General features: G+C 37.5%; 1 protein-coding gene across 3 annotated transcripts in view; it reads right to left on the reverse strand.

Annotated features, from left to right (window-relative positions):
* Positions 1-11,879: 11,879 nt before the first annotated feature.
* Positions 11,880-16,418, reverse strand: part of LOC127658436 (peroxisome proliferator-activated receptor gamma coactivator 1-alpha-like) — a 64,612-nt gene continuing 60,073 nt past the window's right edge. For 2 of the 3 annotated variants that reach the window (XM_052147750.1, XM_052147740.1), the window contains exon 13: positions 11,881-16,061. In XM_052147750.1, the coding sequence (XP_052003710.1) occupies positions 15,958-16,061 (104 nt within the window). In that variant the 3' untranslated portion in view covers positions 11,881-15,957. Of the gene's footprint in view, positions 16,062-16,418 lie in introns of all 3 variants that reach the window. The other variant, XM_052147731.1, reaches the window with a different exon arrangement.

The following is a 16,418-nucleotide window of genomic DNA, read 5'->3' on the forward strand; positions in this document are numbered from 1 at the left end:
TGAACCACGTAGTCTTATGGATTACTTTTATACTGTCTTTATGTGCTTTTTGGAGCATCCAATAGTTGGCCTACAGAGCTAAAATAATCTTTTAAAAATCTGAATTTGTGTTCTGCAGATGAAAGTAAGTCATACTCATCTGGGATGGCATGAGGGTGAGTAAATAATGAAAGAATTTTCCTTTTTGAGTGAACTATCTCTTTAAAGTGACAGCTCAGCCATAATTTAATATTCTGTCATAATTTCTCTACTCTCATTTTGTTCCAAACCAGTGTGAGGCTTTGTATTATGTGGAACACAAAAGATGTGAGACAGAATTTTAGGGACTGACAGTCACCATTCACTTTCAAAATATATATATATATATATATACAAAAAAAAAACATTCACTGAAAGTAAATAGTGACTCAGGCAAACATTCTGTCTAATATCTCTATTGTGTTGCATGGAAGAAAGAAAGTCATACATGTTTGGAACAACATGATGGTGAAGGATGACAGAATTTCAATTAATAATAATCATAATTCTGTAGTATATGTCCAATGTGTATTATGTAATGGAATATAGGGGAGTTAATATCTATTATTTAATTTGTGAAAGTAATGAGTTACTCACTTCTTGAGTACTCTTTTAATTGGATAATTGTCTTACTCAAGTAATTATTTATGTTAGTACTTTTACTTCTACTTAAGTAATTATGTTTTTGAAGTTATTGTAGTTTTACTTGAGTACAGTTTTTTGCTACTCTACCCACCTCTGTACAGCGTATATACAAAAATTACTTATCTCTTGTGAAGCATGTACCAGACTGTAGGACATTGTTATTAGACAAATTAGAATGTGAAAAAAAAGGTTTTAATTAGACCATACGTTCTAGAAGTTCAAAGTGGCCAAATATATGTGTGTGTTTGTATCTTGAACTAAGTATATAGTCTTGTTGTTATGTTTTTAGGATGTAATTATGTTTGGGGAACACCAATAGGGGAGCCATGTTTTCACCAATATCTTTGTGAAATGAAAGATAAGGATGGATTGTCAGAGTACGTACGTGTGTTTCACACACACACACACACACACACACACACACACACACACACACACACACACACACACACACACACACACACACACAAACAATACAAAACAGAGGTAGAGTGAGGCTCTCCAGTTTTCAGATTCATTGTTTGGAAAAGGGCACATTCTGAGAGACCTCATGCCTGCATGATTGTGAAGGTGAAATAAAAGAAGTTTCTCTTTTCTCTGAGGCTAAACTGCAGCATTAATGAAAAATATATAAATAAATAAATCCACAATTGGATCCTCTTCTTTTAAAATTTAATGTCCACTCCTGCCACATCTTTCAAAGAAGAGAAGAGGTTATTCACCTCCTCTATTTTATTCTCACAAGGGCAGAATAGTAATGATACAGTATTATGTTTCAGCTGGACAGATGTGCCATCAAATGCAGTACGCTTTGGCTAGAATATTCTCAGTTCTTTTAAAAGGCACAGTTTAGCTGTATAGCGTATGCAAAACCTGTCAAAAAGAGTTTAGGGGCATTAAGAAACAAGCTCCACAGGATTATCATCAGTCATTTTCTAAGTTCGTGCAGAGTTGGCGAAAACATGAGCATCCGCCAAAAATCACTGACTCCGCAAGTGAGTCATTCAAAACAATGTGCTCTCTCTACAGCTTACTGTGATTATATGCAGAATACAACATCACCCAGCAGGGTTTAATATGCCTGGTTTAGCCTAGTGATCCTCGGTTTTGCTTGAAGACCCATATTTTAAATTGGACATCATGTGGCGACATAACACAACAGTTGAATATTGTATGTCCTTTTCCCTTAAAAGGGCAAGAACATAAAGATAGCTCAGAAAATTATTTTATTAGGGCCCAAATAATTCACAATGGTTTATTTTTATTACATTAGTTAAAATTTCTACATTAGTTAAAATGAACTAGCATGGAACAATTCTTTCACAGTGGTTATTAATCTTGGTTAATATTCATTTCAACCTATACTAACACATTCTTGACTAGTTACTGTTGTAACCTCCGTTCCCTGATGGAGGGAACGAGACGTTGTGTCGAATGAAGCGACACTAGGGGACCTTCTTGAATGCCTCGGTTACCTCTGAACTTGATAAAAGTCTAATGAGAATTTGGCAGACAGAAATTGCATGTCCCTCCCCTGGACAAACAGGTATAAAGGGAGGGAATCATGCATCTGTTCATTGAGGAGCCAAGAATAAGTTTTACGTTCGGTTTTGCAATGAGGAGCTGAGAATAAGGTTCGGCCATTGCAGTGGCTCTGTTCAGTGACTTGTAGAGAGAACATCTGCGCATCAGGCACAGACTGGATGAGCAGACCCAAAGGTGGCAGCCCAGTCGCGTCATCAGCATCAGACGCCGCAGTGACACTCTCCAATGCAGCGGCGAAAACATCATACAGCTCGTGGGGTCTGAGGGAGTAAACAGACTGTCCTTGAGGTGATCCGCTCTCACCTCGAGACCAAATGGATACAAACGGGCGTGCTGGGGTGGGTGGTTCGTGGGGATTTACTTGCCGAAACCGAGCCTGTTACACTCCCCAAATCGCCTTCATTGCCAGCCGCACAGGCCCCAATCCCGTAGGAAGGAGGAGGGGGCGGCTGAAGTGGCTTTCTCTTGGAGGAAAGAAAGCCGCAACCGCAATGTTTCCATGGTTATGTTCTCGCACTGAGAACATGAACCATTCATAAAACGCTGCCTGCGTATGATCGCAGCCCAGGCAGGTGAGGCAGCTCTTATGACCGTCAGAAGCGGAGAGATATCTGCCACATCCAGGAACTACACAAAGGTGTAAAGACATCTTTAAAAAGAACGTTCAATGCCAATGTGTATACTCTTTTAGAGAAAATATACTCTTTTACAGGTCTATTTGCTCTTCAATGAAACGCTGTCGAAGCGCCCAGGGGCAAAGCGGCACTGCTGTGCAGAGAAGGAGAAAGCCGCTGATATGCGCCGTAGATCCAACAGCAAACAGTAGTGATCTCAGCTCGCTGATCGCACAACCGCTCGGCCCCGAATAAGAAATCTGAATGAACAGATACATGATTCCCTCCATTTATACCCGTATGTCCTAGGGAGGGACATGCAAATTCTGTCTGCCAAATTCTCATTGGCCTATTCTAAAATTCAGAGGTAGCCGAAGCCTTCAAGAAAGTCCCCTAGCGTCGCTTCATTTGAAAAAACATCGAAGTGATCGACAGATGGGGAACACAACATATAAATACCGAATCAACATTTAACTTTTAACCCTCATTAATATCCCTCCCAAAAACACCAACCCCACCCAACCCCAAAGAACACCCCTGTGGTCACATAAAATAATACACATACACACACACACTTGCACGCACACACAAACACAAACAATAAAATAAATAAATACAAATAAATAAATAAATAATAAAATATGTAATAAACATGCATATTTGAACTATAATTCTCTCTTCTCATCCCTTCCCCTAGAGTCCCCCAAAACCACCAAATACCTACCCCACTTCCTGAAAAACAAGTCCTCCAGCCCCAGCCTTCCATCTATTATCTTCTCTAAAGCCGCCACCCTCCCCATCTCCCCACACCACTCCGGAAATGGTGGCTCTCCGTCTAACTTCCAACCTCTTCAAATAATTTGTCTGCCAATCATTACACCAGTCAGAACCAAATTTTTTATATATTTGTCCCCCAAATTTATAACTTCCCCACTGCCCAAAATACAAAGTCTGGGGCAAAGTAAAATTTGAGTGCCCAGAATGTCACACATATTATTCTGAACCTTTAACCAAAAATCTTGTATCTTAATACATCCCCGAAAAATATGGTTTTTGTCTCCAAATTCTGATTGCCATTGCCAGCAGGTGGGTGTGTCTTTAAGACCAAGCCTTTATAATCTAGAGGTGGTCTATTAAAATCTTAGTAAAATCTTAAATCCTCCAATACCAAGTTCAAATCTTTCTCCCATAATCACTTAATAGAAGTTAAAGCTCCATCCACCAGACTCTGAGTCAGCAGGGAGTAATACACTGATGCCTCATGACCTTTCCCAAAAGGAGCAATCACCTGTCCCAAAGTATCTGCCATTTTAGGGGGGTGTGTGCTACTCCCATAAACAGTACAGAGCATGTGGCGCAGCTGTTAATACCTATAAAACTGTGATCTGGGAATCCCAAAAACACAAAATCTCAACACTCCACTATCATACATGTCGCCGAGTGTAGAAACAGCCCTCACTATCTACTCTGATCAGCACATAGGGGACTTGTTGATACATCATTTTGGGATCAGCCATATGCTCGAGGTAACACTAAAATAAATGTCTGAATTGAATACTCTTGTCCAAATCATGTGTAAATGTGAGATGTGACATAACTACTCCGGTTAGTTTGATAGAAATGCTTAGCAATGGCGGAATAGGGGCAAGGACTTTAAAACAAGGAGGGGCTCTTTCAGGTGGAATCGACCAAAGCCACCGAATGCATAATAATAAAACAAAATCTTGGATAGGCCTAGCCCACCTTAGTCAATTGGCCTATGTCATTTGTTGAGATGATTTGTTGAATGTTACCATTCCAAATGAAGGACTCGCTATGTTATTAAATTCCTTGAAATATCAGAGTGAGACATTTATAAGGACTGTAGAAGGTAGTTGAATTTTGGAATACAGTTCATTTTAATTATATGAACCTTCCTAATAATTGATAAATGTAATGAAGCCCATCTGTCCACATCGCTCGAAAATCTTTTAATTAAAGGGTCAAAATTAACTCAAACTAAATCAGACAAATTTGCTGGGAATAAAATACCCAAATACTTAATGCCCTGTTTGGGCCACTGGAAGATGCCCGGCTGGATGGCCTTTAATGGACAGTACGCTGTCAAAGCCAAAGCTTCGAATTTAGACCAATTGACTTTGTACCCTGAGAACTTGGAAAAACAATGAATAATTCTGTGGAAGCAAGGCATAGATCTAGAAGGGTCAGAGACAAATAATAAAATATCTTCTGCGTAAAGCAAAAGCTTATGCGCCACACCTCCTGCCATCACCCCTGGAAAATCATCCTCTTTTCTTATCGTGGCTGCTAATGATTCCAGGGCAAGACAGAACAATAATGGGGAAAGAGGGCAACCCTGCCGAGTGCCCCTATTCAGAGTAAAATAATCTGCAATTAATCCATTTGTTTGTACCACTGCTACAGGGTGTCTATAAAGTAACTTAATCCATCCAATAAAAGTACATCCGAACCCATTAATTTCCAAAATCTTAAAAAAATAATCCCATTCTACCATATCAAAGCCTTTTCGGCATCAAGTGAGATGCAGTGACCAGATACTAATCATATGCTAATGACCACATGATATTGATGAAACGCCTAATATTATCAGAAGAGCAATGGCCCAGAATAAACCCCACTTGTATAAGAAATGTCATAACTTTACTTAATCAATTAGCCAAAAGTTTTTACAACATTTTACATCTAGCTGGATCAGGGAAATTGGACGGTAACTTTTACACTCGATTGGATCTTTGTCCTTTTTAAGAATCATACTGATCCGGGCTTGTGTCATGGTTGGCGGAAGCTTTCCATTCTTTAATGATTCTGTATAAAGTTATTACAAAAGTGGAGCTAACTCTGTAGCATAAGATCTGAAAAATTTTGCGGCAAAACCATCTGGCCCTGGAGCCTTGCCTGTAGGTAAGGCCTTAATTACCTCGTCAATCTCTTCCAAGGTTATCTCAGAATCAAGAGAGTTTTTTTGCTCAGTCATCAATTTAGGAAGTTCTAATGGTTCCACAAAGTTTCTAATATCCTCATAAGTAGATGAAAGTGTGGAACTACAGAGATCAAGATTTTAAAAGCACTATTAAAACACTTTAAAAGCATTATTAATATCAATGGCAGAGGTAAAAATTTCACCACCAGCAGATATCACTGAGGGAATGGTAGAAAAAGACTCTCTCTGTTTTATATATCTAGCCAGAAGCTTCCCTGCTTTGTCCCCAGACTCAAAATATGACTGCCTTGCCCTGAATAACCAAAACTCCACTTTCTACAACAAATTAGTATTATATCTGTATTTTAATCGTGTCAATTATCTGAGGCCATCAGAAGACATTCGGCGCTTCAGCTCTGCCTTGGCACTTTTAATATTCCCGTCCAATTCCACGAGTTCTCTGATTTTTTGATGAATGAGGTATACTGTATGATCCGACCCCCAAGAACCGCCTTAAGGGCCTCACAAGTCACGCCCACAGAGGATACTGAGGACCAGTTGGTCTCCATATAGACATTGATTTCAGCCATTAACTTTTGTTGGGAATTAGGATTTTGCAAAAGGGATACATTAACGTGCCAGCTATATGATCTCTTTTTCTCCAATTGTTGCAACACCTCTAAATCCACCAGGGTGTGATCTGAGACTAAGATGTTTCCAATTGAGCAATCAACAACATTTGAAATGAGGGATTTAGATATATATAAAAAAAATCTATTCTAGAATAAATCTTATGAACTGATGAAAAAAAATTATAATCCCTACCACATGGGTTCAAAAGTCTCCAAATATCTGTAAGACCAAGATTTTTACACATAATGTGAAGGGTCACTGTTGCTCTAGGGGGCTTACACACTTTTGCTTCACTATGATCAAAGACTGAGTCCATCAATATATTAAAGTCTCCTCCCAATATTATATCATGAGGGGTGCCAAAGGCTTGCAAAATCCCTTCAAGATCTATAAAATGACCTGATCATCAGCAATAGGTATGTAAATATTAGCCAAAATCAGACTATTTATCTTTAATAAATAGTCTATTTATCTGTTTAAGACATTTGAATTGTGGATATTTATTTATCAGTATAATCACTCTACTCTTACTCGAGCCAGCACAACAGAAAACATATCCACCCCTTATCTTACCAAATCTATCAGCTTCCTGCGGGGAAAGATGCATTTCTTGAAGAAACACTATATCATATTTCTTACGCTTAAGAAAAGAAATAACCTTCCTTCTTTTTATGGGGTGCCCCAACCCATTCACATTCCACATGGAGAGAGACAATCCACTCATATTAACATCTGACATATTGATATAATAAAAAAAAAATTGTGAGTCAAAAACAAGATTATACAGACCACATTCTCCATTAGTGCAACAATCAAACACCAAACATCCCACTTCTTAAGTGTGCTAAGCTGCAGGATGCGGCAAGTGTCTGCAACATGTATGTTTCTATTTATAAATCTTAAAAAGGGATATTGCTGTTAACTTAACAAAGTCAAAGTGTTATTTGTCTTTCAGTAAAGTTATATATTTCAAGTGGCTTAATTTTACCAATGTCGAGCACTGCATATTCAGGCATGCCAGTTATCTGTACAGGTGTCAATTATGTTTATAATTAAGTGGGATACAATCAAACTGGAAATACAAATTCTGTAGGATGATGTTAAATTCATATCACCCAGACTGTTTAAACAGAGGTGGAAAGGAACGAATTACAACTACTACTGTTACAGTATTTAAGCACATGTTTCACATTTTTCTACCTTTATGAGTATAAATAAATCATAGTAATTTTACTTGAGTTGATTAAAAATGTTAAAAGTATTCAACTCTGCTTCATTTATTTTTCACCACAATTTCCAAGTACAAAAAGGGCACAACAGCGTGATCCAGAGATAAAATAGCACAAATCTCTTGCTTGAGTCCTCCAGGCATCATTCACACAGCACAGAACATAAAACTTATGCAATCTATTTGAGTTCTACAGAGAATGCTGTGCTCTAAAGAGCTTTGGAAGAAGGCAAACATCTGAAACAACTAGACAACTTTAATATTATAAACAGCGCTGTTGAAGAAAAGAAGAGACGACAAGGACTGTACTGAGCATCAAGATAAAATACAAGGCTTTTCAAACTAAACATCTTCACCCTTACTAAAATGCCCTTACAAATTCTTGCATAGGCTACCAATTGCTGATCTAAACCTATGCAGGTACTCAATCTTCTCTCCCTTCAGAAGCTCTGTCAACAAGAAAGAAATGTAATACTGTAATATTCTACATTTTTGATCACTCTTCACTTGTTTTAAAAGTATGTTTTAACTGTATTAAATATGTTAACATAGTTTGACAAACATGCATGGGTATTTTGTCAAAACATTATGGCACGTCCTAACAAGGCCACATGTCAAGGTTTGTGTAGATTAGATGGTAAGCGAACAATAAGGTCTTGTAGTCAATGTGTTTTATGCAGTGTTGTATGCAGGAGAAATCAACAACAGGCAGGAGTAAAGACCTGAGCGACTTTGACAAGGACCAAATTGTTATGGCCAGATGACTGAGTCAGAGTATTTTTGAAACAATAAGGCTTGTGGGGTCAGCAATGGTGAGTACCTACCAGCAAACCACAAACCGGCAAAAGGGTGTTGGTTGCCCAATGCACATCAATGTACGAGGGCAATGAAGGCTATCTCGTCCGGTCCGAACAAACAGTAGGTCTACTGAGGCACAAGTCACAAAAAATTTTAATGATGGTTATGGGAGGATTGTGTCACAACCATCACACCCTGCTGCGTATGGGGCTGCATAGACCGGTCAGAGTGCCCATGATGATCCCTGTCCTCTGTCAAAAGCGCCTACAATGGGCATGTGATCATCGAACTGGACCTTGGAGCAGTGGAAGAAGTTTACCTGGTCCAATGAGTCATGTTTTCTTTTACATCACATGGACGGCCGTGTACGTGTGCACCATTTACCTGGGGAAGTAGTGGCACCATGATGCACTGTGGGAAGACGAGAAGCCGGTGAAGGAAGTGTGATGCTATGAGCAATGTTCTGCTGGGAAACAAGCCATTCATGTGAATGTTAATCTGACATGTGTCACCTACCATAACATCATTGCAGACCAGGTCCACCCCTTCATTGCAATGGTATTCCCTGATGGCAGATGCCTCTGAGCAGGATAATGTGTATGCCACACCACTCACATTGTTCAGGAATGGTTTGAGTAACATGATGAAGAGTTCAAGGTGTTGCCCCCCTCCAAATTCCCCAGATCTCAATCCGATTGAGTATCTGTGGGATATGCTAGACCAACATTTCTGATCCACGGCGGTTCAACTTCGCAACTAATAGGACTTAATGGATCTGTATCTAATGTCTTGATTCCAGACACAGGGTCTTATAGAGTCCATGCCTCATCAGGTTGGCGCTGTTCTGGCAGCACGTGGAGGACAAATAGCATATTATACAGGTGGCCATAATGTTTTGGCTCTTTAGTGGACTTGCAACATTCTGTCTCATACAAGGTTTTTACATACACTGCCGTTCAAAATTTTGGGGTCACCTGACTGAAATGTTTCTCATGATCTTAAATATCTTTTGATCTGAAGACGTATGCTTAAATGTTTGAAATTACTTTTGTAGACAAAAATATAATTGTGCCACCATATTAGTTTATTTCATTACAAAACTAAAATTGTATTAAAAAAAAAGGATTTTGAAATGGATGACTTGGAACGAATAATAAAGAAAAGCAGCCACTAAGTGCACAGCATGGATGAGAACTCCTTTATTACTGTTTTAAAAGCATCCCAGTGTGATACCTCCAGAAGTTGTTTGCGAAAATGCCAAGAGTACGTTTCTGCAGATTCTAAGCAAAGAGTGGCTATTTGAAGATTTTTTTATTTTAAAAAAGAAATCGTCACCACATAATCCCATTTCTGTTATTCCTTAGTTTTGATGACTTCAATATTATTTGATAATGAGAAGAAAAAAAATTATAATAAAGAATGAGTAAGTGACCTCAAACTTTTGAATGGTACTGTTCCTTTAAACAGATATGATGCAATAAACCTTATGTTCTTTATCATAATCAAGTTTATGATTTATCAATTTCTGAGTTTGCTGAATTGTGCTTCTTAATATAGTGTGTTTATTTCCTTTCAAATGTAATGCATTAATTTTGTATCTATCTAGTCCCTTTCTTGTAATCACACACACATATACAGGTCCTTCTCAAAAAAATAGCATATTGTGATAAAGTTCATTATTTTCCATAATGTAATGATAAAAATTAAACTTTCATATATTTTAGATTCATTGCACACCAACTGAAATATTTCAGGTCTTTTATTGTTTTAATACTGATGATTTTGGCATACAGCTCATGAAAATCCAAAATTCCTATCTCAAAAAATTAGCATATTGCATCCGACCAATAAAAGAAGTGTTTTTAATACAAAAAATGTCAACCTTCAAATAATTATGTTCAGTTATGCACTCAATACTTGGTCGGGAATCCTTTTGCAGAAATGACTGCTTCAGTGCGGCGTGGCATGGAGGCAATCAGCCTGTGGCACTGCTGAGGTGTTATGGAGGCCCAGCATGCTTCGATAGCGGCCTTAAGCTCATCCAGAGTGTTGGGTCTTGCGTCTCTCAACTTTCTCTTCACAATATCCCACAGATTCTCTATGGGGTTCAGGTCAGGAGAGTTGGCAGGCCAATTGAGCACAGTAATACCATGGTCAGTAAACCATTTACCAGTGGTTTTGGCACTGTGAGCAGGTGCCAGGTCGTGCTGAAAAATGAAATCTTCATCTCCATAAAGCTTTTCAGCAGATGGAAGCATGAAGTGCTCCAAAATCTCCTGATAGCTAGCTGCATTGACCCTGCCCTTGATAAAACACGGTGGACCAGCACCAGCAGCTGACATGGCACCCCAGACCATCACTGACTGTGGGTACTTGACACTGGACTTCAGGTATTTTGGCATTTCCTTCTCCCCAGTCTTCCTCCAGACTCTGGCACCTTGATTTCCGAATGACATGCAAAATTTGCTTTCATCCGAAAAAAGTACTTTGGACCACTGAGCAACAGTCCAGTGCTGCTTCTCTGTAGCCCAGGTCAGGCGCTTCTGCCGCTGTTTCTGGTGCCTGTGCACAGTGGCTCTGGATGTTTCAACTCCAGACTCAGTCCACTGCTTCCGCGAGGTCCCCAAGGTCTGGAATCGGTCCTTCTCCACAATCTTCCTCAGGGTCCGGTCACCTCTTCTCGTTGTGCAGCATTTTTTGCCACACTTTTTCCTTCCCACAGACTTCCCACTGAGGTGCCTTGATACAGCACTCTGGGAACAGCCTATTTGTTCAGAAATTTCTTTCTGTGTCTTACCCTCTTGCTTGAGGGTGTCAATGATGGCCTTCTGGACAGCAGTCAGGTCGGCAGTCTTACCCATGATTGCGGTTTTGAGTAATGAAACAGGCTGGGAGTTTTTAAAAGCCTCAGGAATCTTTTGCAGGTGTTTAGAGTTAATTAGTTGATTCAGATGATTAGGTTAGTAGCTCGTTTAGAGACCCTTTTCATGATATGCTAATTTTTTGAGAAGGACCTGTATATATATATGAGTAAAAATGTAACATTGAAATCTTTTAATATTACCATGAACTGCATAGTTCCACCATTATGCAAATATTATTAACTTGACATATAGACTGCATAGGAAAATGGACAAGTTTCAGTATTAGCCATATTACCAACTGAAAGATGAATTTGTTTGATAGTTTGATTGGACACTGCCACATCCCCAACAAAAGCTAAGAGAAGCATTTATTCCTTCCTTTTGAGAGTTGATAAGACAATTTATTTTGCCATCTTAACTATGCACAATTATATAGTTAGTTGTAATATATTATTTGCCCTCAACATTATATTTTCCCTGCTGTAACCCTATGAGAACAGATCTACAACCCATTTTTTGGGTCACGCCACACCAGTTAAGAACAATCGGTTTAGTCAATATGGACTACACAAATCTTAAGAGTTACTTCAGTACTTTTAATTGTTTTCAGGTGTAAATGTGCACAATTCACAAAAAGGAGGAAAGATAGAAATTAGATACATTTCCCTTTATTGGCATGGTGAGGATGATGAAAACTACACATAAAAAAAAATCACAACAAATATTGTACAATAATGTACAACTACAAAGGCATTGTTTAGGTCTCAGCAGAAGGCAACAGATATAGGAGACAACTAGAAGATAACTGCCGAACACAGTCCCCTTCACCCAAAATACACACACATTCTATCAAATTCACACACAAAACCACACACAGCCTTAATATATCCTGTTCTTCATGAAATAAATGAAGAAAAAAAATGAAAATAAAACAATTATAATAACAATAATATGTCCAAAAGCAGTGGCAAATACTTCAGTAATTTTCACTGTGGTAAAAAGTCTGCCACTCCAAAAGATACACCCAGTCAGGTGTTGTAACATTTTGCTACTCCAGCAATTTACAAAGCAGATTTGCATCATATATGTTGCAATGACTGAAGCCACATACTATATCAAATGAGACATGACTTCATACCCAAGCTCTGAGCAGAGAGAAAAAAGTAGAAAAGGTTTCTGAAACCCTTTGTATTGCTTAAATTAGACAGTCTCATATACCATAACTGCTTTTGAAAATTGCTCTGACTTTTTTAGTTTAATATAAACTAAAACACATCAGGGTCTTTAAAGGTAAATTCGTTAAATCAAAAACATTTTAGCACAACAACAAAAACTGATATTACTTGACAAGAACTGCAAGGTTACCTTAAGTATCAGTGACTAGGTACTGTTGAGTTTCGGCTTTTTTAATTATAAATAGGTATCTTCAAACTATGCTAAAGATAAGACAAAGGTATGCTAAACTAAGACAAAGGTAGCTCTTGCTTTGGAAACAGACTTTATTTTGTGGTTTTGATTAACTAGAAATCATATGTTCACACAGGTAGAGAAAAATCCAATTATTTTGATGCAGTCACTCAAATCCGTTTAGGTTTTTGTAGCCTGAACATGACAAAAACGCATTAAATCCGATTTTTACAAGCCTCGGATTAAAATCGTATTTTTATCGTGTATTAATGTGTGAATGGTCAGATAGATTTTTTTTCTTCATAATTTGTTGTGTGTGACAGTCATTATAGGCTTTGCTACGAGAAAAAATATTGCACTCCGAACTACATAATTAATGCCTTTACAGGGCACTTTGAATTTAATACAATAATGATGGCCATGCAGTAGGATCGTTACAAACAGAATTTTCAATAAAAATTACTTCTAATGTGAGCTTAGCCTGTGTTCTTTTTTTTTTTTTTTTTACACATTTCAGCCATACAAAACACTCACAGTGGAAGGTAAACAGGGCATAGAGATCACTTCTGAATGAAACACACCCATATGTCATTTATATGTTACAGGGCATGAAAGCACTGCAAACCTCTTATAATAACACCTAAATTGGCTTAATTTACCCAAAGATATGCACTAAGGTGCAGTAATCCATACCGGTTATGAGAAACCACAACGTGATAAAGTATTTAATGTCACGTGAATACGGGGCACTTGAGCTTTTTATCATAGGACGTGGGTCCTTATCTCACTGTCCAACCGTTTTATGATTTAATACAGGACACAAAGCCTTCAATACGGGATGTTTCACTCTACTAAAATAAAGGGCCTCAAGATAAAAAGGAGTCGCGTATGAGACGTTGTAATTTCGGCCAAAATACAGGACTTCCCCGCTAAAACGGGCAGCAACAACACTAGCAGCAACAAACATTGCATATGCCACCTTTCCCATTTTTAAACCGTTGTCTGTGAAGAATGTTCATATTTGTATACTGCCCTCAAGAAAAGCATAATCAATGGTAAAACATCCATTGTTAAAATTTCATACATGGTGAATATACACAATTTTCTGTGTTACCATGACAACTAATGTGGACGTGATAGAAAAAGTGACTGTAGTCTGAACAGTCACTCAGATTTGAGGAAAATCTGATTTTTCCTGCAGTGTGAACAAAGCCATAGGGAGCTGTCTTTGTAGAAGCAAATGGTCTTACTTTTAGCAAACCTTTGTTGATATGCAGTTTTTGGAGTTTTAACCCTACAACTCATTGTTTATATTGCATTTCTTTAATGCAGACCTTACACACACACACACACACACTCAGACACACACATACATTCATAGCTGGCACACAGAGGGGAAGATGATTTCTCTTTCCATGTTCTGATTCCCCATTTTTTAACAGAGTCTGGGTAATTTGTCATGTCTAAAACCATACAACAACATAAGCTAACATACAGCTTTGAAAAATATATTTTTTTTATTCACATTTTCATATTCCATTCTAACGCTTCATTATTTTGAATTATTGTGAGTAATGAATGACAAGATTAGTATGATCATATATATTATTTACCATTTACATCAAATACATATTTTTCTTTTTGAAAAATTCAGGAAAATAAATGTAAACTTCAGTTTGGCATTCACATAATCAGAAGTGTGGAGCAAAGACTGTGGTACAACAAAATACCTGCAAAATTATTTTATTGCTTCATGTAATAAAAAAGAGATGAAAAAGGGGGATGGAAGTGTTTTAGAGCTGGAAAACAAGTGGACAAATAAATCACTTGAGTTTGGAGCAGCAAAGTTCATAATAAGCCTAAAATAGTGATCATACAATGTTTTATTTCTATCTCTGAAGGTATAGAAAAACAATATTTTCTTAGAACATTTAATTTATACAATTTCCAGTGATTGTTGAATTACAAATTATATAAATAGCAAAAATGTATAAGGCGCATCACGTGAGATGGCAGCCATAAATATTTTGATTAGAATACTGAGATAAATACATAAATACGTATGTATGAGTTATTTTGTGTTAGTTATCTCTTTATGAAAGTGTATTATCAAACAGGAACAATAACAATGATTTGAGTGCACAGATAAATTAAATATAAGCTATTGATTCCCTCATACATAAAGGATAGAAAAATATCTTTTTTCTTTTTTTTTTTTTTACAATTGTGAACATAAACCCATGACAATCTATCTTACACTGCATGTATAAGCAAAACACTGAGTCATTAACTTCATCATTTATATTGGATGAAAATGCACATGGAGTTTTTTAAATAAAATAAATCTTAAAAAACAAAAGAAAATAACAAAAGCAAAATAGAGACAAAAATCTGTTTCATTCCCCTAAAAAGAGCGATAAATCTCCATACATGTTTTTACAATCAAATCATGTCATCTAAACGCCATGTTGGTTATACATCATTGTAATGATCAACATTCTCAATTAAGAAAATTTCATATTAAAAAAGGCTGCATTTTACAGTGCATAGCTGTAACAAACAAAGAATGCTGATGTGCACATGAAATAAAACTAATAATTTTAGTTATATTTGTAAATAGGCAACTACATTTTTTTCCCTCAATAAATGTAGAGAACGCTACCTTGAACATCCAAGATATTTTCCCAAACCCATATCGATAAATTAACACCACATCCAAACACCAGATTAAAAAAACCCAGAAAAATAAACTCCAAACAATAAAAACAGATTGAACAAGCTGCACATTTTTCCCCCTCTCAAAAGCGCTGAGGGTGATGTGGTGTGTGGAGAAACTCTGATGAAGAAATGTCTCTTTCAGAGCCTCACATAGCAGTACAGCACACACACACACACACACACACACACACACACACACACACACACACACACACACACACACACACACACACGCACACACACGCACACACACTCAGATCAGTGTAGTCCACAAAAGTAGTGTCCACTGCACTACTTCACTGGCTATTCCCAAAGGTAATGTCTCTTCTCAGCTTTGCAGCAGCTAGGTTCATGTAAACTTTGCTTGCAGGTATACATATTTACTGTATATCCCTTTATATATGTATAACTTTTTTTTCATATACATATATTCTTTCCATTTTCATAAAGTGTAAAACTTCTGGTAGTCTTGTATTCAAAGAACAGAAACAACAGTGAGGTATTGAAAATTCCTCTCTTTGTAGCCAGCCGGTGCAGTGGTGCTCATTACCTTCTCAGGCTGTACTGGGCCTCTCGCAGCAAGCTGTCAAAATCCATGGAGTCATACTTGCTTTTAGTTGAGGCTGGATCAAAGTCATCAGAATGGGAATCTGCAAGAGGTAGGAGACATTTTCAGATTTGAACATCTATGTTAATCAGAGACATTGGCCTCCAATTTTAATATGTCATTTTCAAAACTTATAATTTAATCTCAGTGTTACTAATTTTTTAACAACTGCTTTACAGTTTGGGATCTCTTGCTAATACCAAAATACCATGACAGCCAAGGGTTAAATTGGGATTTAGGAAGTGCATATCAGCAAACAAAAATGAAAATTCTGTCATCAGTCATTCTAATGTCATGTTTTCCAAAACCTGCTCCAAACCACCGTTCACATTTATTGTATGCATTTCCTTTTTTGGTGCCGCAGATAAAAGGATGTCAAACTGGTTTGGACAAACAGTAC

The sequence above is a fragment of the Xyrauchen texanus genome, chromosome 2 (assembly GCF_025860055.1).
Source record: "Xyrauchen texanus isolate HMW12.3.18 chromosome 2, RBS_HiC_50CHRs, whole genome shotgun sequence".
NCBI classification, from domain to species: domain Eukaryota; kingdom Metazoa; phylum Chordata; class Actinopteri; order Cypriniformes; family Catostomidae; genus Xyrauchen; species Xyrauchen texanus.